Source organism: Ailuropoda melanoleuca, chromosome 6 (genome assembly GCF_002007445.2).
Source record: "Ailuropoda melanoleuca isolate Jingjing chromosome 6, ASM200744v2, whole genome shotgun sequence".
In the NCBI taxonomy this organism is placed as follows: domain Eukaryota; kingdom Metazoa; phylum Chordata; class Mammalia; order Carnivora; family Ursidae; genus Ailuropoda; species Ailuropoda melanoleuca.
Window position 1 is genome coordinate 41,624,817 of NC_048223.1, and position 26,095 is coordinate 41,650,911.

The window sequence follows — 26,095 nt, forward strand, 5'->3', positions numbered from 1 at the left end:
AGGTGGCTACCGCTTCCCGGCGCCCTGACACGGCGGCTCCCTCCCCCTTCTGTTTAGCTTCCGATATCTGTGCGCGGTTTCACGGCTCCCCGCTTCGTACCTCGATACTCAGCGCTGGAGATGTTCATTTGTAGAGATCCAGATGTATCTTCCTGCGTCTCAGGCTGATTCCGTGGATATTCCTGCTGGTCTGGTACCTATCCAGCTCAACTCAGGGGACCGGCTGAAAAAGGTGTCCCCTACTCCTCCGCCATCTTAACCTCTCCAGCCATTATTTCTTGAAATAATTTTTCTGCTCCTTTCTTTCTCTCCTTCTGAGAGCCCTGTGATATGAATGTTAGTCCACTTGATGCTGTCCCATAAGTCCCTTTTGCTATCTCCACTTTTTTTCACCTACTATAGCTGTAGAATTGGGGTGTTTATGGGAGGTGAGTTCAGGATCCTCTCAGAGCTAGGTGATGAAGGAGCATCCCTGAATGGCAAGCCCTAAAGACTGGGGCACCAGAAGTAAAAATGGGATACCCAATGCATATAAAAGCTCCCCTCCAAGAGATCCTGGTGCCCTCCAGAGGTCTCCAGTCAGTATTGTTAGCCCTTAGATGTGTTTAATTAGAAGCCTGCCCCTCAGGCTGCAGCTATGAAGATAAGCTACTAGGCCTCTTTTACAGACTGAACTCCTGTGCCCTGGGGATATTGGCCATTTAAGAACTCTTTCTCTGTTGGTTACAGTCCTGTGAGGCCCACCAGCGTAAATCCCACTGGCCCCCAGAGCCAGGAGATGTAGAGGTGTCCTCTAGCAGCAACTGCAAAAACCACGGTACCAGACGTAAAACCAGGGCACTGGACACTTTAAAAAGTTCCTTCCTGAGAGAGAACGGTGTTCTGAAGCACAGCGTAGGGAGAGTGAGAAGTTGGCGCCCACTAGCTGGGGAGTGACAGAGGGAGAGCATAGAGATGGTGCCTACCAAGAAAGAAAAGTAGAAAAAGAGGGGGGGGAAAAAACCTAGAGGGTTTTTGTTTTGTTTTTTTAAAGCACTCCAGTTGGAGCAAGATGGAGTGCACAAAGAGGGGTACCCACCAATCCCCATAGAGTACCCCAGCATGTCCCCAAATGTGTCTAATCAGATGCCTGACCCTCAGGCCATTGTTCCAAGAGAAGTAAACAAGGCTCTCCCACACAAAGTCCAGGCACCCCTCAATGGGCCACGTCTATGCTGGGCTCTGAGGTAGGTGAGTCCAAGTATGTGAGCCCTTTAAGAGCTGTTGCTGGGATCACTAGTCTCATGGGTCTTGTGGATGTAAGCCTGTTGGTTTTCAAAGCTAGATATTTTAGGGGCTTGTCTCTCAGGTACAGATCTTAAGAGCTGGAATGCTCAACGTGGGGTTCAAGCCCTTTGCTCCTTAGGGACAAATTCCGGGTTTTGGGTTCCTTCCCAGCTGTGTCTCTGCATTGGGGGTGGGCCTTATGGCAAGACTGTGCCCCAGCTTCTCTACCCACTGTGACCTGGGCCTTCTCTCATTCACTCAATGTGTAGGAGTCAGTCAGTTTTTAGGGTTTTTTTTCAGAGTAGGCTGTCCTTTACGCAGCTGTAGAATCAGGGAGTTTATGGGAGGTGAGTTCAGGATCCTCCTCTCACATTGTCCTCTTCAACTGTATCATCGCCTGCAATTTGATTTCCATCTTTACATAATTGGAAAGACAAGCCACCAAGAGCTGCAGCAAATCCATGGCCAAAGGACCCCAAGGTTTTGTTTAATCCTCCTGTGATGAGCGGTTACCATAGGACCCTGGTCGGGCCAGTTCATGCTGGTCACAGGCCTGCAGCCTCGGAAAGGGTGGGTTTTACAAACATCTGCACATGTTTCCCTGTTCCAGAGTCTGTCCCACTGTGAGCTCATCACAGATGATGGGATCCTGCACCTGAGCAACAGCACCTGCGGCCACGAGAGGCTGCGGGTACTGGAATTGGACAACTGCCTCCTCATCACCGACGTGGCCCTGGAGCACCTGGAGAACTGCCGCGGCCTGGAGCGGCTTGAGCTGTATGACTGCCAGCAGGTTACCCGTGCGGGCATCAAGCGGATGCGGGTAAGGGGGGAGGGGTGGCACACTTTCCAAATGATGAATATGTCATGACTCCCATCTTCCACATTTAATCCTAAGCTTACAGTGATACAAACCGATGTAGTCTACAAGTGTCTTCTTTTTAGAGCTCACCCTGGCAGATTCAGCTTCCAGAATGGGTGTGGGGCAGTGGGTCCAGAGTCCGGTGATCAAACCCTTGTAAGGAAAGAGACTTCCCATTACCAGTGGGAAGGAGACCATGCAGGTCTTGGTTAACTTCCAGAGAACAGGGCTTAAGTGGAATGCGGCTTTTCTCCCCCCATGTAGTTCACCTAGTTTTCTTGAATATGCTTTAAGTTGGAGCAGCTTTGCATTTACCTCCCGAGCTGCCCCATGTGCTACAGCTGCGAGGACTACGCTCAGGGCACATACAGGACCAGTGACCGCCCCTGGGCAGATACTTGGGTCTCCTCAATTCAGAAGGTGCTGGTTTAGGGGATACGCATGGAAACAGGAATAGCTCTAGCCTACGTCGGAAATTCTATTTGAAATATTTGCCTGAGAATCAAGTAGAATCCATTCTACATGGAGAACTGTGGGCTTATCTAGGATTGTGCCTATAATCCTCAAAATACACACGTGATGACTCCTCCACGTCTGTCTTTCTGCTTCCAGGCTCAACTTCCTCATGTCAAAGTCCATGCCTACTTTGCTCCTGTCACGCCCCCGACAGCAGTGGGAGGAAGTGGACAGCGACTGTGCAGGTGCTGTGTCATTCTCTGACGGCAGCTGCCTGAGCCCAAGGCACGATGAGGTGTCCTTCCTCCAGAGAAGACTGAGTCTTCCCAACCTGCTCCACCTGCTCCACCTTCACCCAAATCTCTTGGTTCTCCAATTGGGAAAGACACTCACAGGTAAAAGACCTCAGTAGGGACTGCAGGAACTCTGGTGATTGATAGTTTTCACCTTTATTCTGCTACAATGCAATCAAATCAAAGCCTCGTGTCTGCCAACACATGGCAAGAGTGGTCTCAGCGCAGCCTGGACCGTGCAGGACAAGAGGTGGGTGCCTTCTTAGGTACCAAAGTCCTGCCGTTGGCTTTGTCTGTCCCTCAGACAGACCGTCAGTGTTAGCACAAGTCGAGCAGGAAGAACACGCTGTTGGCTTTCTACCTGATACTTAAGCCAGGGGGCTACTTTAATTCACACAGATTTCATTTTGATCAGCAGGACTTTTCCACTTTGAAGATGAAATAGCAACTTTCTCAGTGACCTGTACTGCAAATTTGTGATGCCTGAGAGTTTTATATGTAGACTTAGGTGGGAGGCGAGTCAGGTTTCCATGAGACACCAAAGAAATGACGACTCTGAACTGGGTGGGGCAGGGTCTTCACCTGTTTGTCAACTTGTCATATACACTTTCGGGGACCAAAAGCTCAACAAACACAACTCAGTCTGTGTCGCCTGACTGGACATAAGCTGTGGCAGGTGCTACAGCAGAGTGCATTTTTGTTCTAGGAGAAAAGCTAATCATGTCATCTCTTACAAAACTTGGGGGACCTTAAAGAAATAGAATTAAGGCTTAAGTTATAATATATATAATCAATTAAAAATAATGAATGGATGCATGTAGAATGGGTGTGATTTTTCCAAGTTTATTTTAAAATCTTAGAAATCAAGTTACACCAGAACTATTCAAAAATTATACACAGATCAGTAAAGTGTTGGCACCTTTTAGACTCATAATATAAAAATGAATAAACCATTGCAAGGCTTAAGTCAGAGGGTTTTATTGCTATAATCTTAATGGCAGACAAATGAGCAAAACCATTTTCCAAATTCAGACCTTCCTAATATTAATCAGATAAGCTCTAGTTTCCATTCTGTGGTGTCCACATGTGTGGTAGTTATGAAGTTTAGGAACCCACCACCGCTCTCACATTGTAAACTTCAGTGTTCATGGCAGCTGACCCTTCCTGGCAGCCGTTCCCCAGCACGAAGAGCACAGAGCTCACGGGAAGCTGGCGTAGAACAGCAAAACCGAGGCGGGACTTCCCCATGACCAGCAGTGCTGCCACCAGACGGACCGTGTAGGAGCACTGAGGGTACAGCAGAAGAGAAGACAGGTGCATACATGACCCCTTAAGTAAATTTAACAAGATTATCAGAGTAAGCTTTCAAGCCCTGATGACCTCACTGCCTGACGAGATCCTCCAGTTCTCCCTGGTGTGGTGTGTGTGTGTATACACCACAGTGGTTCTTTTAATATACATTGACACCACTGTGTGTGGGGGCACGACTGATGCAGGCGGCTATTTAAATAGCATAAAACACAGACTTGCTTCAGTAAATTATAGTCTCTGTTTCAAAAATTTCTATGATCAGGTCTCTTTTGAGCCAGGACACAACCTGTCAGAGTTACTGGACTCATTCCTCAATAACCTATGACCTCATTGGAAGATAGGAGCAGCTCAGGTGAGGTTTCTCAGATGAGAAAATCAGGGTTGCTTCCTCTCTAGGCGTGGAACAGTGAATGGAATAATTTGTCCTCAGTTACATCAGCTTTGAGAAAACAGATTGAAAAGAACACAACACATAGGCCTTGCCTCTTACAACATGTGGACTTGGGGGTGCTCAGAACACATGCACAGAACCCCCTCGGTTCCAGGACTTGAGGGGACACCATCAGGAACTGGGATTTTAAATGAGACACACATTTGCAAAACAATCGGAAAACATTTATTATACTGAAATGTATACATCCTACTATTAAAAAAAACAAAGTAGCAAATTTGCTGGTGCCGTAATTTAACCTGCTTCACTGGGACAGACTAATGTTCAATGCTGCTTGGTGTAATTTCAAGTTCAATGAGCTTTTAAGTGTTTTTAACCCCACTTCTAAAACCTGATGAGGAATTCAAAATAGCACACAGCATTAAATGACATTTATTGTTCCGTATATCTTGAGACTCAAAAAGGAATGCTAAACGGACAAGCAACACCCTAAAACAAGAGATATGCTCACTTCTTTCCCGACTGGTACAGAAAACGCGTTCATACGAAAGCAAAGGGAGATGACAGAAAGGACAGACACTTCCTCTGCTTTTAGGGTCTGTAGGGGTTACAGATATTTTCAAACTGAAGATGAAAGTAGAGACTGGGCTTCTCTGTATCCAATAACCCTTTAAGAATAAAACAAAAGGTCAAAGCTTTTACCCACTGAAGTAGTTTGTCTTCTGGGAGATTTCAAAGCCCAAATTACTCATTCCTATTTCCACTTGAACAAAGATAAGATTCAAATAACACATTCAGAACCAAGACAGCTGGGTAACTGGTCAGAGATGCTACAGTTAAAGGGCAACTGAAGTTTCAAGAACTGGTCTGCGACACCACAGCCCTCACAGATGCTTGCTGGTGCACGTGGGGAAGGCTTTGGGCAGAGGGAAGTGAGAAAGACAGGAAAATTGCGAAAGCAGTGGACTCCCTTTGAGAAGTGTACTGGCAGACAAGCATTTGGTTTTGTGGAAGAGGCACCCTTTTTATAGAAAGAGAAGCTAGTATGTGGTATATATAAGAAAGCCTCTTAAATAATCACCAAAATATTCACCCATGATTGTACTAAAGCTCGTATTTCAGAGGTGTGGGGGATTTTTACGGTACAATTTAGTGTTTCATTTACGACATCTCATTTGCCATGAATAATTTCAACTTGTTAATAACAAAGACCGCTTAACAGCACGTCAGAAACGACCATCCGTTTCCCCCTACCTAGGCCACCCGTTTCCATCGTCTGGGACAGGGCTTTAAAAACGTTTAAGAACAGGATGGGGCGGGGAGGGGCAGAAAGGGAGGAACACCACATGAGTTTAAAAGGCAATGGGGCTTCAAAAATGAAAACCAGAAACAAAATGCTAAAAATGGAAGCAGAAGCAAAAGGTTTCTCAATAAATCTGTGACAAAGCAAAAACACACAAGTCTTTGTACCTATTAGGGTTTACACTGCTCCTCTCACCAAGGTACTCTTGATAGTGCAGTCGGCTTCAAGCCCGCCTCCCTGGCTTGGATCCTCCCCGGTCTGGCACGGCCCGTCACACACACCCTTAGACATGATTTCTTCCGCGAAGGTGCCAAGCCTCTTACCTGAGCCCCGATCGCGGTCTCGGCACATCGCATCTGCAGACAGATTCCGTGCTGACTCCACGACAGCACTGTCCCCCCCACCCCCGCTATGGGTCAGCATAAGGTTCAGGCCATAAAAGCCAAACTGGCACAGAAAGGTAAATGCCCACAGTACGTTTTTTACATTCATTTCCAAACCGCATACAGTGTAAAAAGACAGCAAAGGCTGCTTCTAGGAACTGTATCTACTGGCCTCTGCCAGAGAAGCAGGCAGCCCCGCCGGCACGTGGCCCCCAGAGCCGCACGCGTGCTGTCCCGACGTGCTCACTCTCACGAGGATGCTTGGCTATGGCCGTGACCGTGAGGAGATTCACCTCTCATACAGCTCATTAGAAAGGTCATCTTGTGTTTTCAATATGAAACATTTCATACGGTAAAATCCAATCCCAAGACTTCTTGGATTCAGTCTTCACACACTTTTAAGCGTGACTTTATTTGGTACTGAATATAGTTCAGACTAAGTACGACATCACTTCAAAACTATGTGGATACCATCACCGTTCTCAGCTGCGGGAAAAGGAAAGAGACGTGACACGCAGTTCTTTCAGGCAGGCTTTGGAAAATCAAGGCCATTAAACTGAAAACTCCCAGAAAGCTACAGCTTCCCTTCCCAATTCAAGTTACCTTTGAGTAATTCTAGAGAGAACATGGACACAGTCCCCGTTGAGGTATTTTACTTTTTGATGTCAGGCCCATACGCCCATGAGCGCCCAGTATCCATGCTGCCTGTCAGCTCTGGGGCGTGTGTGGGGGGGTTCGAGACAAGCGGCCAAAGTGGTGTAAGCACGGGGGTGGGAGCTGGGGGAGCACAGGTGGGGATGCCGCGGCAGGCCCCAAGACAGACAACTCCACGCAACATACAGAGTGCTTCCATCTTTCCTGGAAATAAGTTTTAGGCTCCTCAGAGGCAGATCTGACACATTTTGAAAATATCACTACTTCTGTCGGATGGCATAGTGTCTCAGGAAATGCCTAGAAGCAGCACAGGCATCCATCAAAGAACAAAAGAAATATTTTCATGAGGACAGGAGTCTGAGAAACAGCATCCTAAGACTGGAAGGGATGTCCTGCAGCGTCTGACATTAGCACTGTCCAACTGCACGGAACATGACCATACGATTACAGTAGGAATTTCCTTTTTTAGACAATCTGAGTTTTGCAGAGTAAAAACTGTATTGCTTTGACGACAAGAGGCTAAGCAGAAGCGCACTAAGCCAAAGACGCTGTGACAGTGAACAAGGCGGCACGCCAGCTCAGCTGAAGCTACCTTGCCGCTCATGGGACAGCAAATGCAAGGCACCCGGCCCCACGAAGCCATCCGGCGCTGCTGTTTTGGACCACACCCTTCAAGAGGGACTCCCAGGGAAGAGGGACGCAGGACTTGCTCTTCAAGGTACAGCTTTTGTGCTAGGACTGGATTCGGATCTTAACCCACCAGACTTTTAAAAGTCTCTCCTCCTCATATAATAATTTTGCATTTTAAAAATCCCTCCATTAGCCCTCCAGTTGGAACTCACCTGAGCCCCATCCGGACCCTCCCTCCATATTCTTTCCCTAAATGACTGCAATGACTTCTACAGCTTGGAGTCACTGCTGATGTGCTAAAGGCTTCCAAATTACACGTCCAAGCTCTCCTGCCAGCCCCAGATGGGGACAATTCACTGCCAACTTGATCTTTCCAAGCACATGTAAGATAGAACTCTTCACTGCTTCCCCCCAACCAGTCCTGCCTCTCCGCTGGGTACACCATCCGCCCAGTGGCTCTTACAAGAGTCACCCCCCCGCCAACCGCTCAACTGTGGAGCCCAGCAGGAAATGCCCATAAATGTGTCAGACCCAGGTGACCTCTCCTGCCTCCAGCTTTCCCCCAATTCCCATCTGCCTCCACAGAGTTGCAAGAGTGGAAGAAAAACCTAACCACATTCCTCCTTTGTTTAAACAACTTCACTGACTTCCCAATGCATTTCAAATAAAATCTCACTACCGCCATGCCCAGGTCCTGCACACCAGACCGTACCTCCCACCCCGACTCCATCTTGCTCCACGTGCCCCTCGTGCTGTGCAGCAGTGACACAGCCTTCACTTGGACCTGCACAGCAGCCCGGCTCTTTCCTTCACACACAGCCTCACACCACCTTGGGGTGTTCCTCAGGTGGGCAGCTCCCCTCACTCTTCAAGTGTCAGCATTACTGACACCTCCTCAGAGAGGCCTTGCCCATCCGTTCCATGTCCCCCTACCCATCGACCCCTTAAACACAAGCACCCCTACTTTCCCACTCCTTCACGGTACTTAAAAGATTCTGTAATTGTATGCATCCGGTGGCTAATTCTGGTTTGCTTTCCCCACGAAGAGTTCCATGGAGTGTTTTGTTCAAGCACCAAAAGCTGTCTGACACAAGGTGCTCAGGAAAATGGTGGCTGAATTATTTTTTCCCAATAATCTAGGGCTGACTCCTCTTATTTGCTAGTTAGTTTCTTCTATAACCACTAGATATATTCTCTTGATTCATTTTTCAAACTCTGAAAACTAGTAAAGCCAGCATTTTCAAAAGTGAACACACAAGATGACTGATTACAGGCACACATCATCTTTCATGATTTCAGCATTTCAAAACACATGCACTCATGCCAAGTACCTTTTACTGTGAAGAATAAAAAACAACTCTCATCTTGAAAGTTCTGAACCATCTAGAAGGATAAAGCAGATAGCACAATTAAGATCCAAGTGTTTTTATGAGCTGATCAGAAAAGAGTAGAATTAGCAGCTCCAGGAAAATGTCACCGTCTATATACTTTTGCACAAATACAGAACTCAGTGGTGGCAATGATAACTGGGGAAGGCAGGGTGAGGTAGTAAGTGTTTCCACCTGCTGCACTGGCAGGGCCTCGTGCTGCCCAGGCCTGAGACGGCGCCACAACCCACCTGACCCACTGGGAGCTTTCCCCGCCGGGCCCTGTGAATAACGACTCTTAACACAGAGTCCCGGCGTTAGCGGTCTTCTATTGTTACCTGCTTGTCGCTGAACACTTGGGGGACAACAACCTTAACGTTTTTAAAACTCAGTCATCGGGGGCACCTGGGTGGCTCCATTGGTTAAGCGTCTGCCTTCAGCTCAGGTCATGATCCCAGGGCCCTGGGATGGAGCCCCGCATCGGGCACCCTGCTCAGTGGGGAGTCTGCTTCTCCCTCTCCCTCTGCCACCACTTGTACTTTCTCTCTCTCAAATAAATTATTTAAAATAAACTCTTAAAAAAAAATTTTTTTTAAATAAAGATCAGTTATCAAATAGTGGACAAAAGGAAAACACATCCAAATGCCCCCTCCTTCATAAAATGGGCCAAAGCCCCACTAACCCCGAAGTTCCCGGTGAGTGTCTGTCTAAGGGAGGGTGGGGGACAAAGGGGCCATAGCCATGGGTCTGGGTTTATATTCCGTGTATCACCAGGATGCCTGAAACTCTTGGTTTTAGATTTTTACAAATTTGACCCCAGCTCTTTAAAACTGATTCTCAGGAGTACTTGCACACGAGATCACAGAATTTTTCCATAGTTCTTCGGTGAGAGAGAAAGTAAATGTCAATTGTGGAAGGGAGAAGCAATGGCATGCCAGTTCACATTACCTGATCACTAACAAGAATGTGAATACCAGTGGGCCCCTGTCTGTAGACCTGGTTAATTTGGTGGAAAGGAATATTAAACACCAATGCAAGTTTTCGAGCAACTTCTGAAGCAACCATTTCTTCCAAGTAGATTGCATGATAAACTGAAATGAAAAATAAGAGTAGCATTTTAGCACTAATCTTTGATCTGTTTTCCACCTCATCTCTAAGATCACCCCTTTCAAAGTACTAAGAAAACTTACAAAAATTTAAAATGGGAACTAGTACTTCTTTCCTCCCTTACCACCTACTGAAATAATAAATTAACTATACCGCACGTACAACTTCATAAACATTAGTATCTGTACAAAAGGATTTGAGGTTTTAATTTTTCTTAAAAAACAAACAGGAATTAACTACAAATGGGCACAGGGGCCTTTTTGGAGTAATGGGACTAAAACCCAACGGTGGTAATGGCTGCAAAACTCTCAATTTACTAAAATATCCTTGAATTGGACACTTACAATGGAAGAACTTTATGGTATATAAGTTATAGCTGAAGAAAGCAGTTTTCAAATGTCTTGTGTTTCTAGCAATAAATAAAAAGAATTCTGTCACTGTTCTTGATTCAGTAATCCTACGGGGAATTTATCCCAAGGAATCCCCCAGAGAATGAAACACAGCCTCAAAGACACCGAGTGAAGAGCTAAGGATATGGGCAGAGATGCCTGCTGTCCACAGGCCACAGCACGTGCACCCAGGGGGCCTGCTGCTGCGACATTTAACTCAGCAGCGGCTGTGATGTGCTGCCGAGTGCATCTGCAGTGAGCACGGCTCTTGTAGGTCTTGCCCAGTCACAGAGTCAGGCCAGCCAGCGAGACCATCAGGGCTAGAACTTGGCTTCCCCACACAGGGGGGTTTCTTGTGTGCTCACAATAATGGAAAACTCTGCTAATTACACATTATGGGAAGCTTAGAATGTGGAACTACAACTAAGGGGAGACACAGAGATGATCTAGGGCGCAGTCCCCAAACTACAGCCTATGCGAGCCCAACCCTGCCCACAGAACCGTAGCAGAATGTGTCCGCACCCGTCACTACACCTAGTCTGTGCGGGTTCTGGCGCTGCAGTGGCAGAGCTGGCGGCAAAGAGCCCCCAGAGTCCACAAAGTAGGCATTTCCTACTTGGGCGCTTATTGAAGTTTGCTGGAAACTTAGAAAACCCCTGCTCTAGGGCTAAGTTGGCCGACATTTCCTACCCTCCTCCACAAACACCTTCCAAAGTCTGACAGGCTGGCGAGCAGGTGTAAATCATACACAAGGTCCTGACGACACCTGGAGAGCTCCTTCAGAATTTTATCGTTTCAGACTAAGCCTTAGTATCTCTAGTCTTCAAATTCACAGCTTTTAAAGTCAAAATGACACCAAGTGGAAAAGCTCACAAGAGTGATGCTTCCTTGGGATTTTTCAAACACAAAGCGATTCTCAGGACTCTGCCCAAAATTAGGGTAAATGCTTGCCTCTGTCAATTCTGTAACACACTTCTCTCTGGAAAGAGTGTGTTGCCCTTATTTCGTTTCAGAATACCACACACCCAACCTTACACACCCACCTTACAGGTGAGAAAACACATAACTGCTTTTGTTTTTAAGGGCCATATTTAGAGGAGAGACGGGCCAGGGTCTGTCTCTGCTCTCACCCAGCACTGTAGGCTGAGAAGCCCTCCCAACACACAGATGGGTATCAGCATGGGGTGCGTGTATGGTGCCCCAGGGATGCGGTGCCGCTCAGCCCATGGCTCACAGTGCTGGCCGGCTGCCTGTTGGAAACAAGTCCACATGCCTGGTGCTGGGACACACATGAATCTCTGCACATGTGATATTTTAAGTCCCCCCCCCCAGGCAGTAAAATGGGAAAAAGAAAAAAAAAAAACCCTCCTGCCTTCTTGCCAAGCTGCCAATGTTATAGTCATCATTTCAGTAAATCTGAGATTTAAGGGGGGGGTGGGTAAAAGCCAGCAAAACTCCAAAAAGCATTCAAGCTGGTCTTTCACTTGTTAGCGATTTCTGGCACGAAGGGCCAGATACAAAGGAGATTCAGAGTGGCGGAAAGAGTGAAGAAAGGCAGTTAGCTTCCTCTCTCCCAAGGCTTTGGACCCAGCACCGCTGTCCCTCATGCCATCCACACTCCCACCCAGAGAGGCTGGTGGTCCTGCCAAGCCCCGTTTCTGCTCAGTGTCAGAAAGGGAGTGATGGAGCCGCGATGCCCTCAGGACCCACCGTAGGGCGTCCCACTGCCACTGTCACCTCCGCCGACTGCTGGCTGCTGCCCCTGCAGTGGTGAGCTGCTCGGTTGCTCCTGGCAGACGTAGATGGTCAAGCGGGGCCTAACCGACCTGCAATCAGAAGACGCCACGCGTGAGCCGACAGGAGAAAGCTGCCCCGCAGCAGGTACAAATGACAACTGCGGGGCTCTGAGTTCTATTTCCTTGTGAGAACTTCACAGTATTGTTTCCTTACACAAAATAAATGACTAGTAAAAATATAAAACACACACCTCACACCAACTATCACAGGTGGTCTAATCTGATGACCCAGGCTCTAAAGCACTGAGATGGTCTGTCAGATGCTGGTAAATTTAAGTTTCAAGATTAAGTCAGCAATTTAAAGTTAGTAAGATTCAATTTTAATGGAATTCTCATACAAGTCTAGAAATAGCAATGAGAGTAAATGGATCTTAAAAGCCAGAAAAGTTTAAATTTCATCATTTTAATTCACAATTGGAAGTGTACATTTTTAACAACTGTTTAAGTCGTAATCACGTGACCTTGAAAACCACAGATTCTGTATCGCTCACCTAAATGAGAAGTTTGTTTTCTTGGCAACAAACCCAGTCGTCTTCGAGAACTCGGTACTGCCCATGTGCATTTCTACAGTTTACAGTCTACCTCTGCCTTCATCAGTGCCTGCATCATACCTGGGCCTGCACTGAGGGTGCACACTGAACAGTCTTCTTGTGAACACAATACCGCCACCCGCAGCGCACGGGCGCACGTCAGCCTAGCACCGACACGCGTCCTGCCCCAGCTCCCCACGCACAGGTACAGCCTCATCTCAAGCAAATGCTTCCTTTTAAACATGGTATTTTACCTGGACTTCAGGGAATTATAGAGCCGAATTCCATCGGCTGCACCACAAATCTGTACTAAATCCTCCTTTGTCAGTTTTAGTAAGTCGGCACCTAGAGAACAGGAAGAAGAGACTGTTTTCAAAGAAATGGAAAACGAACAAGCAGGACTGGCTGCTTCTCAGCATCTGTCTTCACACAGCCAACTGTCCCCAAAACCATCACGGGCTCCTGTGTTACACTCACAGACACAGACATGAAAGCACATACACACACACTCCTGGTCCCACAGAGAAAAAATAAATAAATAAATAAATAAATAAATAAATAAATAAATAATAAATAAAATGCTGGCACTTCCATGTCCTGTACGAAGAAGGAGCTCAGAAGCCCAAAGGCAGCTCAGTCAGCCAGATGAGCAGGGTGCAGGACTGTCTGTTCCCAGTACACGACCTCACCGCCCACCTGGTTTTGGCTGGCTGGTGGTTTCATGGATAAACAGAATTCTGACCCCAGATAACTAACCTTGAGATCACAATAATAATGTTTTATTTTACAAAAAGAGGAAATGGAATTCTAGAGATTTGGGGACCTGCCCAAGTTGGTAGTAAAGTTAGGCCTGGGCCTCTTATACCACAACTTGCAAACATTCTGCAACGTACCTGTCACAGCAGCCAATTTTAATATGAAAGCGAAAGCATGGCACAGAACCACATAGTAGACCTTAGGGTTTCCCCCACAAATCGCTGCTAAGTGTAAATGACATGGTAACTAGGATTTGCTTTAAAATGTAACAGAAAACCGGGAGACAGAAGAGAGCAAAACTGACCAAAGGCTGGGGATGGTTACATGGAAGTTCATCCTCTCCTCCTTTTTATGTTTGAATGTGTCCATAATCTCTTTTTTCCCTTTATTAACACTCAAGATGTAGTTTATTGGTATAATTAAGATGTCCTCTGGGATTAAGGCATGACTTCCATGTATTAAATACCCACTTAGGTATGGAATGGGACAATGGGGTTATCTATTTTTGAAGGCTTGAAGGTGAGAGCCTGATAACTTCCCAGCTTGTAAAAGAAATAAAGACCAGAGAAGCCCGCCTCCATGAGGCAGAAACACTAAAGGGATCGTTTTACAGAGCCAGGGAAGCGAGGACTGGCTGTCTCCCCATCTCTCCTGGGGCCTACAGCTGTGGCCCGAGATGTGTGTGCACATCTCCTCACCCTGCATGAAGAACTGGACAGACGCTTGTGTGCACAGCCTTTCCCGAAGGGGAATAACCAGAGGCTCTGAGCCAGCAGCCTCACCTTCCTCCTCCTGATTCCTTACAGGAAAATGCAGGAGGCCAAGCCATGCAAGCACTGCTCACAGTGAAAAGAGCTTAAAATTCTCCATACAGAAACCTGTACTCATCGACCTCCCTCGGTTCCCACTGTCGGCGCTTTGAGTATGTGCTCTGCTCTTCACATGCCTTCCCTATAAGGGTTTAAGATGCACCTTCCTCACACAATGAAATTTTTAAATTTCCAATTTTTCACAAAGATATATAAAAATGTGGCTACAAGCTAGCAAGACTTTCATCCAATACTTTAAAGAGACAAAGAGCTACACAGGGAATGCCTACTCATTGCACGATATTGTAATAAATGGCTGACGGAATAGGAAACCATGTTCTTTGTGCAATCAAGCTTTCCCCTAGGCCAGGTGTGCGCACACAGTTCTGTCCTTTTCGAAGGCTTGCACTGCACTTCCCTGGCCCCACAGCAAGGCAAGCTCACAACCAGTTTACTGTTTACAGTTCACTACCAGTTTACTGTTGCCCAGCAACTCTCGGGAGGTGTTTAGCCAGGCTATGTTAGGAAAAGGGTCCCAAGGCCAAATACACTTGGGAAATGCTGCCCCTCCCCCACGTGGTCCATCTATCACCGGCTCTCTAAACAGGTTTCCTAGAGCGCCACCTGGAGAAGCTCCACTTGGTCCCTTTTAAAGTTTCATCAACAGGGGTGCCTCGGTGGTTCAGTCGGTTATGCGTCCGACTCTTGGTTTTGACTGAGGTCCTGATCTCATGGGTCGTGAGATCAAGCCCTGCGTCAGACTCCATACTCAGAGGGAGTCTGCTTGGGTATTCTCTCCCTCTGCCCGTTCCCCGACTTGTGCTCTCATATAAATAAATAAAATTAAAAAAAAAAAATCCACCAACATACTCCGTTAGCTAACTCTGCAAGAAAAAACAAGTATACAAAAGCCATACCTGAGTAGATTCCTACCACATACTACTACACAGCCATAAAGAAGAACTACTGATATACATAATCACTTAGATGAACTCAAGGGCATCGTGCTGAGCAGGAAAAAAAAGCCAATCTCAAAGGTCACATACCATGTGATTCCATTTATATAACATTCTCAAAATGACAAAATCCAAGAGACAGATTATGGGTTGCCAGGGAGTAGATATGGTGGGGGAGGGACAGGAAGCATAAGGGAAACCCCTGTGGTGATGCTGTAATTCTGTATCTTAACTTCGGTAGTGGTTAAACGGACCCACACATGTGATAAAATGACACAGAACTATATACACACATTGCACCAATGTCTATTTTCTAGTTTTGATGCTACGATTATATGAGAAACTGAGTGAAGGGTACACAGAACATCTCTGTACTATCTTTGCAAAAGATAGTAAGGCAGAAATTACTTCAAAATGAAGTTAATAAAACACGAAAAACTGCACAGAACTGTATACAGCTGTACAAAAATGAAGGCACATAAGACTGGTGAGTTGGGAGATGGTCCTGATGTCAGTTTCCTGGTACAAGAGGTATGCAGGATGTTACCACTAGGTGAAACTGGGTATGAATCCATAATTACTTGAAAAAAATTTTTTTAAATTAAGGTTAATGAAAGTACAAAAACAAGTACAAAACACAGATGTACACACACACACACACACACCCCATACCTGAAAAATTGGAAAACAGTCTTGTGTAGGAAGAGAATCTGTTTTTGAGCAGCCATTGTTGTGTTTCCTGGATCGTGGCTGAAGGCTGAAGTTGCTATTAACAAAGAAAATGAACACAAATAGAAGAAACTATTCAAACTTACAAAAAAAAAAAAAAACCCCAAGTCACTGGCATGTTATAAAGAACAACATTTAAACAAAACACAGAAATCCTCCAAGTTTAAAGTAAAAAAAAACACCCAAAAGGAGGACGGGTCTGACTACTCAGAGACCCAAACAATGCATGGAGCCCCTTAAGAGCCTTAAAAACGCAGGCCCCTTAGGGCATCAGCAGCTTCAGGATGAAGACACTTACTTCACTGGAGGCCTGTGAAACTCCATCTCCCTGATGGTTTGGGGAAGAAGAATTGCTGGGGAGAACGGAAGAAGGAAAGGAGAATTATTATATACATACACACACAATTTAAATCAAGACATTAACAGCTATTAAACTGGGTAAATTTAACGGAATACGGTAGAACAGCGTGTAGATCTGCAATGAGAACGCTGGCACGACTGGTCAGGGGTGAGTATGATGAAACTGACAGGTGGTGGCTTAACGAGTGCCTCCCCCTTCTCCAGAAGTTCTAGTAAGAACTTCAAGTTTTAGGAAACAAAAGGATTCCGATTATTTCCAGGGGTGCCAGGAAAATGAAGGATATTCATTCATTTTAGTAAGGAAAAGAATATGAGAAATCAAGATAAAGAGTTACAAAAGTAACTGCAAAACACACACACACACACACACACACACTCTTTAATAAAATAAGGAGCTCCAAGAGATGGTCCTAAGTAAAAATTGAAAATGATATCCCTTTACTACATTTACCCATGATTAAAGAGGGGGAAATTCAGGGCAGCAAGAGGACAAAGGTGTGCCACACTCTCAAACAAAATGAAGACAGCTCCACAGGGAGTGTGGGCGCCTTCCTGGTCCTGGGCCCAGACTCCTTTCTTGGCACCTGTACTTCAATTACTTAAGTTTTGATCCTGACTGGTGACTGTCCCTTTCGACCCACGCAGACAGAGAAGGTGTGTCACCCGAAGAGCACAGCTCTCGGCCAGCAGAGGGCGCGGCGGCTCCCAGGAACTGCATGGTCACAGCCAGCAGTGCAGGAGCCCAGAGCCCACCTCTGAAGTCATGACCGTTGCCCAAGATGACTCAGGCTGAGACTAGAGCGGCCCCCACATTGGGGGACATGGGGACACGGGGACATGCCAGTCCCTGGTCTCTCCGACACAGAGTCCAAGAGGGAGCTCCTCCTTGTAAAGCACGAAGATCTACAGGACGCGCTGCCTGCCAGGCTACTCATCTCCACAGGGAAAAACACGTTTTTGTTTGTGTTCTTATCAGACCCTGATACAGACTGGCTATTTGTGTTCCCTCAAAATGCATATGTTGACCAACCTCACCAACCCTGGCATGACAGCGTGAGGAGGTGGGGCCCCTGGGAGGCGACCAGGAAGGCGAGATCACAAGGGCGTCTGCTCCACCGCGAGGACCCAGGCAGCACCTGCAACCCAGAGGGCCCTCACCAGAACCACCTGGACCTCACACTTCCAGTTACACAACTGCAAGAAACAAATTTCTGTTGTCTCTAAGGCCCTGGTCTGGTGTTGTCATAGCAGCCAGAGCTGACCAAGACAGACCTGTCGGCACGGCCCGAGTGTAAGAAAGAGAACCTTTCCCTCAGCAGTCTTGTGTAACTTTCCTTCCCAGCAAGAAACCTCCCAACAACAGGGAACTTCTGATCTGACCTGCTCGGGATCAGCTCTTCAGCAGAGCCCCAGGAAGGCAAGTCCCCCCCCCCCCGGGCACCATGTGGCACCTGCAGGACCCATGACACCATCCCCTGCCTCCACCCGGAACCCACAGGGTTCACAGATGCCAATCACAGCCAGAGAATAAAATAGAACAAGTCTACCACCCCCATTTCTAAAACCACAGTAAAGTTTTAGAAATTGAAAGCCTTCCCTTTAAGTTTAAAGACTTACCATAATAAATAAATAAGTACAGAGAGTGTGTAGTGTGAGGCAGAAACAACAGGGGAGGAAACAGCTTTTGTTTGATACGGTGTGCACCGAAGACAAACATACTTCATAACAAATGCAATCTGAACACATCCAAGTCACAGCTTCACCTTAATAACTCACTGTCCTTCTTTATCCCTGAACTGCACTCATGTTCTTTTTCTCTCACCAAGACTGTATCTTGAAAACATCCCCTTTTCTGTAATTTCTACAGCTGTGAATGTGAGGCATGAAGGGCTAAGAGCAAAAAGGCTGGCAGGCAAAGAAAAGACAATTTTCCTCTCAAACTGAGGCAGCTAGCTCCCATGACTATAAACCTCAGATATATATAAAAAAGAGGATGCTGGAAAGTGAGAGAGAGGGCAACATAGGAGCACAGCATGGCCAGCGCCCAGGGCGAGTGATGGCACGAAGCGGTACCTGTCGGGGACGCTGCAAGTGCCCTGCTGTGGGGACGTGAAGGCGGGCGCTGTGGAAGGGCTGCTATTCACGTAGGCTGTGGGGATATCGGGCCATGGAGAACACTAAGGATAGAAACAAAAATCAATTAATGATATGCTTTTAGAAGTGTATGGAAGAAATATTTTTGTAAGTCACTCTCTAGTCTGGCCAAATGCGAGGTTATTAAACACAAGACACCTGACACTCATCAAGCAACCTCACAGAAACATATCAAATTTTCTTCTGTGTGGCTTTACCTGCCACCTGTGTCTACACACTGATTGATCTCAGGGAAGACCGGAAGTGATGCTAGCAGCAAAATGTATGCGGGCATTTTTAATGTACACTTCTGTACAGCTGGCTTTCAAGAACTTTCACTTCCCTCTTTACCAGTTCTGTAGCAGCTACCCATCAAGGTTTAGAACAGCAGAGGCAAGAATGGATTCACAAGCGACATCTGACACCTATGGTGACCAGGACAGTGGCTCTCCTGTGCCCTCTTGCCTAAGGAGCAGCCTCGCCAGTACCCACTTGCTTCCTTGATTCCTCTAAGATTAATAATCCCCAAGCAAGGTGAGGCAGGCCTAGCACCAACACACATCACCATGTAACGTGCTGCCCACATCTCCCTACCTGTCTACACGTTTGTCATTTATAGTTTCTGGAAAGGGCATGGTGAACTAGGGTATTTTTCAAACTCCAGGTACCATTCTGACCAAAGACAGAGTAAAGATGCAAAGACGCACGGACTATCACAATCAGAAGAGGTGAAAAAGCTAAAGTCAAAAGCATGCTGAGCGGGCTGAGCAGGCCAGGGCAGCCAAGTACGAGCCTTCAAACCCGAGCTGCGCACGGAGTGCAAGTCTATCTCACTCCCCGATATTCCATCTAGAATGCATTCGTGTGAGGATGTCCTCAGTTTCAAGGCCCCTTCAGAATCATTATTCTCTCATTTTACACAAAAAAGTCGTCCTACCTCACCATGGACGGGGGATAGAAGACCCTCCCCCAAACCAAGCAAAAGACCATTCAAAGGTATTAGGATAAATAAAAAAGTATAGGACTCTAAAACAATTCTTCTGGTGGCACCTGGGTGGCTCAGTTGATTAAGGGTCTGCTTTCGGCTCAGGTCATGATCCCAGAGTCCTGGAATTGAGCCCCACTGTCAGGCTCTCTGCTCAGCAGGAAGCCTGCTTCTCCCTCTCCCTCTGCCTGCCGCTCCCCCTGCTTGTGCGCATGCTCTCTGTCGAATAAATCAAATCTTTAAAAATAAATATAAAAAAATAAAATAAAATAAAATAATTCTTCTGAATGTCAGGCAGTTTTCAATTCCTTGCCTTCAAAAACTTTAGGAGACCTGGTGTCAGCTAACACGTACTGAAATAATCTACCAATTCACAAAAAAAATAGGTCACTGGGATTTTGTGCAGATAACTAAAAAGGAATTTCAAGACCTGAATGACACTGCTCAAAGAAAAATAAGTACATCTAAACAAAGTTTCTCTTATCTATGAAAAAATCTAGAATTTGATTGCATTCTACCTTGTCTCATTCTCCATGATGTATTTCCAATAATATTTCTATGTTTACAATTAACTATTCATAAAAATACGTATGGTGTTTTGATAAATTGGTCCCCATCTAAGTAGTTTTCAATTTCTCGGGGTGCCCGGTGGCTCAGTCAGTACAGCATGTTACTCTACATCTCAGGGGTCATGAGTTCAAACCCCACAGTGGTCGTACAGTTTACTTAAAAAAAAAAAAAAATTTCTCAACTGACTTAAAAGCCTTATGGTCAGAGGAAATTTTAAATCTCAGTTTCTGTAAATTTATCATAAAGAAGTAACTAGGATGATCATTTAAAGATTTTCAGGCAGGGGCACCGGGGCCATTCAGTCAGTTGTGCACCTGACTCTCAGTTTTGGCTCAGGTCATGATGTCAGGGTTGTGAGCCTGAGTCCCACGTCAGGTTCCATGCTCAGTGGGGAGTCTGCTTCTCTCCCTCTCCCTCTCTCTCCCTCTGTCCCCTTACCCTACCCCTGCTCGCCTGCATGCGCACTTTCTCAAGTAAATCAATCTTTTAAAAAAAGATTTTCAGGCATAAAAGTATGTCATATTGGGACGAAATTATTTATGGGGAGTGGAAGAAAACACAGATCAAGAAGGAAGAATGGGGGGGGGCACCTGGGTGGCTCAGTCGTTAAGTGTCTGCCTTCAGCTCAGGGCATGATTCCAGCGTTCTGGAATCGAGCCCCACAACGGGCTCCCTGCTCAGCGGGAGGCCTGCTTCTCCCTCTTCCACTCCCCTTGCTTGTGTTCCCTCTCTCACTGCCCCCCCTCTGTCAAATAAATAAATAAATATCTTTAAAAAAAAAGGAGGAGGAGGAACGGGATAAAATTTCAGACTTAGCTAAAGAGCTTCATCATGAACTTTCTAAATGAATGATAGTGGGTGTCAAATTGCTATGAATACGCTTCCAAAAGTAGTATAATAGCTTTATTTTAAATTATAATACAAATATTCATGATGCCAGAAAATTGTCTTCTTTGCAACTGTTTAAATTTATGATGAAAACTCTCATGTCAATCTGAAAACATGCAAGGGAGTATAAACTTTTTCAAAATTCTTTTGCATGTGGAAGACCCCAGTGTGGAAGAGCTAAGAGACTGTGAAGCACTCCGAGGGCAGAAACTCGTCTTCCCGATGGTCATAGGTGCTTACAACATGTCTGACACCCATAAGAAGTACAGACAGAAAAAAAATAAAAAAGAAATCCCAGGCTCTTAAGATTACGTATCCCCTCAAAAATTGGCAAACTGACTACAGACTTACTGTTTCAACGACTACCAACTTTCAAAAAAGCAATCGAAATCTAGCTGGACAGCACGGCTGAACTCACTGCATGCACACCAATTTCCCTCTCGATGACCTTTTACACAACACTGCCCCCTCCTTTTAAACCAGGGCCTCATTTCTCCCTTCATCTTATAAAGTGGTACCTCTGCTGCTTGTGCAGTCTGAGGAACCCGAGTGACAGGTCTGATAACTTTCTGGGTGTCACATGCCCATCATCAGCTCCACTACCTGGAAGATCATTTTCTTGCTACAGCACCCTCCCCAGATACAGACTACTACGACATAGCCTAACATGCACATGTAAGGGAAGATGAACCTTTAATACCAAGCATCCCCACGCCTGCTCTGTTCCTCACTGCCCACTGCCTGAGGACGTGAAGCCATGAACAGCCTCAAGTTGACATGGCACGACGGCAGGGACACCAAACATACAGAACCTCCTAAACACACCTATTTCACTTGTACACATCTCGATTCCTTTAACAGCAGAAAACCAGGGCTGCTAATTAACAGCTGACATCTAAAACGTGCCCAATAAATGTAAGGCCCGACTCATTGAACACCAGGAAACCAGTATTCGGAGAAAACTGGTCCTGTTGGGAGGCCTCAGCTTTTCGAGAGTAATGGGCAGCAGGGTCTCAAATGGCCAGGCTGCTTGCCATGCTGTGGCCCACCTGCCCGTGTCTTACCGGCTCCTCTTCCAGTCTCAAGCCAGGAGGGCAAGGGCACACCAAGGAAGACTTGCACGATGTTTCTTCTACCTTGTCCTGTCTCCCTGTCTGTAAAGGCAAGCAGTGACTGCCTTTGTTCCTGGGGGGAGTCTGTAACTCATGATGGCTCCGGCAAAACCTGGCTTGGACTTCTGTGGGCACGGTTTTGGGGCACCGAGAACAAAGTCCTGCCCCTGGGAGACTGGAAAATGCCGACCCACCTCAGACTGTAGACACTGGCAGCCCTGATTTGAGCCAGTAAAATACAGCTCAGAGACCAGGACCAGCGGACGATTAAAGGGTTTGTTGGGTGGCAGCTCTTCAGAATCAACAGTAGGGCCTCTATATTCAGTGTGGAACCAGTTCACACAACACCTTTTAACAGGTGAGCCTGACCTCCCTTCCTAATGAAAGCCAACTGTCACTATTCAAGAACTGAGAGAAACGCTGGCCTTTCTTAGTAGGCGCTTGCAGAAATATAGAAAATGCTGTGGACTTTTTTAAAGAGTTTCATCTGTACCTGGCTTTTTAAAACCGGTTTCGAAGAGGAGCTCTAACCACCCCCTGGAAGTATCTTAACCCAACCAAACACAGCCCAGGGCAGCAAGCAATGCGCTCTAGGAAGATGTGAAATCCCAGGCCAGTGAACTGCTGACGTTTTGCATACTTTAGACTTGAGTTAAGAATCATTAATAATTTACCAACAATTCTATCATCTCCAGATTAGCTCTGGGCTGTAACAGATTTCTTTAATTTATGAATTATCAGAACCCATTCCTTTTAACTCAATAGTTTCCAACAAGAAGGGAAAAGTGATTTGAGTTACCAGGATCTCCCCAGAAAAGTTTACCAAGAACTATTTGTGAGTCTTCATCTGAGAAATGAGATAGAGGATTAAAATCATAAAATTGGAGGGGGGCATTCCAGGGAAGGAGCACACAGTTGTTCCATACAACCTCTGACCCCAATCCAAAAGCCCAGTTAAGAAAATGCATCATGTGTGCTCCCCTCCCCATCCACCCAGACGACTACATTTTCAGGGTTACTGCACAAAGAAGCACTTAAAATACTGTCAAGCAATGCTTTAATCTGGAAATGAGGTTCTTGTCATAGTAGTGCCTGTGACTTTCATAGCACAGAGAATTACACATACATGTGTAAGCGAGAAAATCCCATGTTTGGCACCTTGATAGTACAAACACTGCATGAGATAAAGAGAGTAGCCACTAATACATATGATGACAGTTACTTTTAAAAATTAGAGAACGCTCTGTGTTTAGGTTTACTGCGGGTACGTGGTGATCTAAGTTTAAAGAATAAGATAAACCTTTGTGGACCGTTCAATAAAGAACTGGGTCATAAAATAAGGACCTACTGCACTGAAGCTGACAAAGCCAAACCCAACCAGGTCTGCGAGTAGCGAGGTGTGCTATTGGGCCTGAAGCGGAAGATCATGATGCAGGAGCCAAGAGGAAACACCAATGCAAAGATTTCTTTCTCCCAGTGCTGCCAAACAGGCTTTTAAAAGCACAGACAGATGCACATTCTTATACTACATGCAGGCATTTTGACACAAAGTATTGCATGTTAATGTCAAGCTTGCTGCCATCATTTCTCTAAATATCCATGAAAGTTTATCAGTTATACACATGAGAAAGCAAAACCTTTTTTAATTACATAAAAATGATAACTATTTTACTAAAGAAAGTATTTTCAATTAATTTCAGCGCTCTTGAAGGAAGTGTGTGTGCAGAGGAGAGAGAGGGAGGGAGGAGGGGTAGGAGACAGGGAGGGAACACATTTCTGAGTGTTGTTTTTCCTTCCAAAACCACCCAATATGGTCAACTTTGTTTTAAAGTGTTAGATTTAGGAAATTTTCCTCAGTGAGGAACAAACAGAAAGCAGGAAGTCTAAACAAAAGCAAATTAAATCAAGACAAGGACATCAAAACAAATTTGGCTTTACTTTTCGGTGGAGGTTGATCCTATATCTAACACTGCACAAGGTTTCCTGCACAATGAAAAGAGAAGCAGAAGCCCCTTACACTGCCTCGCTTTGCCAGAGAATCACCGTAGTCTGCTGGCAAAGTCCGCTTGCTGGACTTTTTCTGCTCATGTTCAACTGCATCTTCAATTATAGGCTCAAGCCTCATCTGGACAAACACCAAAGATTGGGATCAATGTCTTTTCATTATACAAAGAAAGATCTAATACCCTGTTTTATGTCTCTGCAGTCCAATTAAACAAATGTATGACTAGCAGGATTCAAAGTTAAAGAAAATGCAAAACCCCAGCAGTGACAAAAATCAGACATTCTAGGCCCCGACTTAATCTCTTGCCAACTTCAAGGATTGTAAGGTCTGTTTCTGAGACCAGATTGGGATTTCAACATCTTCATTCAAGACCCCACCCAGGAAACTATCTGTTAAAAAACCCAAATTTAAATAAAATCTTTCCCCCGCAAATTTCACAAAGAATATTATGTCAATCTACCGCCCCATCTTCCCCAACCCCTTTGTAGCAAAACTCTTCCTTAGAGAGAATGCTAATATGCAAACCGTGGCTTCTCCTCAGAAACCAGAACGCTACTGCGCGTTACCTCGGTGAGGATGGTGGTGTCGTAGGATGGCTGATACTTTTCTTTCTCGTGAGCCGTTCTCTTCTCCATCTTCTCTCGGTCCGTTTTTTGTTTCCTGTCTGCACCTTTAGGCTTAAAAACAAACTAGATGATTTCATCTATCGGGCTGAAGACGGACAATTGACAAGCAAAACTGGGCCTTAGTTACTCAAAGCCTAGTTTCTACTGCTTACCTTAAACACTTTGATTTGGCAGCTAGCTGAGTGTAGATGATCCGTGTATTCTCCGTTTTCATTCTGCTTAAAGGTGTCAACCTGAATTCTGAAAGGCACTCCCTTCTCTCCTCCATGCTTCCGGGGAGTAAATTCTGTGCTGATGCAGTGTACCTGGAAAACAACTCAAGCTGAAAGGGACTCAGAGTACCGTCCACTGAGTCTCCTTCTATTTTGCTCCTTCTCAGATGTCCTGCCACAGCCATAAATTCAGGATCCTTTCAAACGAACTCCCGCAAATTAGCCAGACGGCTACCATGGCTTTCATTTCACAAATCCAACTGGGCCTTTCTGAACTTTTGGCAATGAGCTCTTCCCCAGTCCAATGCCTCTCCTCTCACACAGGACTTGTTTGGGTCATGGGGATGTCTCCCACCTCCACTCTGGACCGAATGATGCTCTCAGACCCAGGGTCCTTGGCCTTGCACGTGGCCCAGTCCAAAGCAACCGACCCCTCACTGTTGAGACCTTCTGTCACCTGCCCTCTTCTGTCACTGCCCCAGCTCTAGCCAGCCCATCAGGTTACTGCTGTGCCTATACACGTACCGCCTGGGAGACTGCCGGGGGAGTGGCCACTGCTCACCCTGCCTGTATCAATCTAAACTCTTCTGTCAACCTTCAAAGTTCACTGAGGACGACACTCATTTCTCACCACTTCTGCCCCTCTCCCAACACCAGCACAATGTCAACTAACATGAACCAGGTCCCTAGTGACTATTCGTTGGCAGGAGACAGTATTTGTTAAACCACAAAAAAACATGAAATACTGAACAGTCTTAAAAAATACATACATAAGTAAACAAATATTCTTTACAGTTCATGCAAATCAGAGACTACTTAGGCAATCAGCAATTAAGCAATTTCCCTTTCTACAAAAAGATTATCTACTCAGTAGTTTTAATTCCACCACTTACAAATGTGAATATACAGGGTATAAAAATTACTACTGATTTTATTTTACATATATTAATGTTTCTAAAAAACTCATCTCTTAGAGATACAAACGGAGTATTTATGGGTGAAATGAAATGCCTGGGAGTTGCTTTAAAGTTTTCCATCAATAACTAAAACAGAGGAAACTAGTACTAACTGTTGAAGCCGGGTGATGGGCACACAGACGATTCATCATTATTATTCACTTACTTTCGTGGCGTTTGAAAATTTCAACTTTAGAATGTCTTTAAATTATGCTAGAGAGAAAATCTTGAAACTGTACACTTTTTTCAATCCTACCCTT

At 45.7% G+C, this 26,095-nt stretch overlaps 2 protein-coding genes across 4 annotated transcripts in view; one reads left to right on the plus strand and one right to left on the minus strand.

Annotated features, from left to right (window-relative positions):
* The window catches only part of FBXL2 (F-box and leucine rich repeat protein 2), a 103,909-nt gene extending 100,251 nt beyond the window's left edge, over nt 1-3,658 (plus strand). Inside the window, exons 14-15 of one of the 2 annotated variants that reach the window (XM_011224716.3) lie at nt 1,877-2,089; nt 2,741-3,658. In XM_011224716.3, coding sequence (XP_011223018.1) covers nt 1,877-2,089; nt 2,741-2,848 — 321 coding nt within the window. In that variant the 3' untranslated portion in view covers nt 2,849-3,658. The remainder of the gene's footprint in view (nt 1-1,876; nt 2,090-2,740) is intronic. The other variant, XM_034662277.1, reaches the window with a different exon arrangement.
* Nucleotides 3,659-4,781: 1,123 nt separating this feature from the next.
* Nucleotides 4,782-26,095, minus strand: part of UBP1 (upstream binding protein 1) — a 54,078-nt gene continuing 32,764 nt past the window's right edge. The window contains exons 6-16 of one of the 2 annotated variants that reach the window (XM_011224718.3): nt 24,820-24,972; nt 24,608-24,718; nt 24,054-24,161; nt 18,422-18,525; nt 16,287-16,341; nt 15,932-16,025; nt 12,993-13,083; nt 12,123-12,238; nt 9,865-10,007; nt 8,881-8,932; nt 4,782-6,751 (exon numbers count right to left, since the gene is read on the minus strand). In XM_011224718.3, the coding sequence (XP_011223020.2) occupies nt 6,714-6,751; nt 8,881-8,932; nt 9,865-10,007; nt 12,123-12,238; nt 12,993-13,083; nt 15,932-16,025; nt 16,287-16,341; nt 18,422-18,525; nt 24,054-24,161; nt 24,608-24,718; nt 24,820-24,972 (1,065 nt within the window). In that variant the 3' untranslated portion in view covers nt 4,782-6,713. The remainder of the gene's footprint in view (nt 6,752-8,880; nt 8,933-9,864; nt 10,008-12,122; nt 12,239-12,992; nt 13,084-15,931; nt 16,026-16,286; nt 16,342-18,421; nt 18,526-24,053; nt 24,162-24,607; nt 24,719-24,819; nt 24,973-26,095) is intronic. The other variant, XM_011224719.3, reaches the window with a different exon arrangement.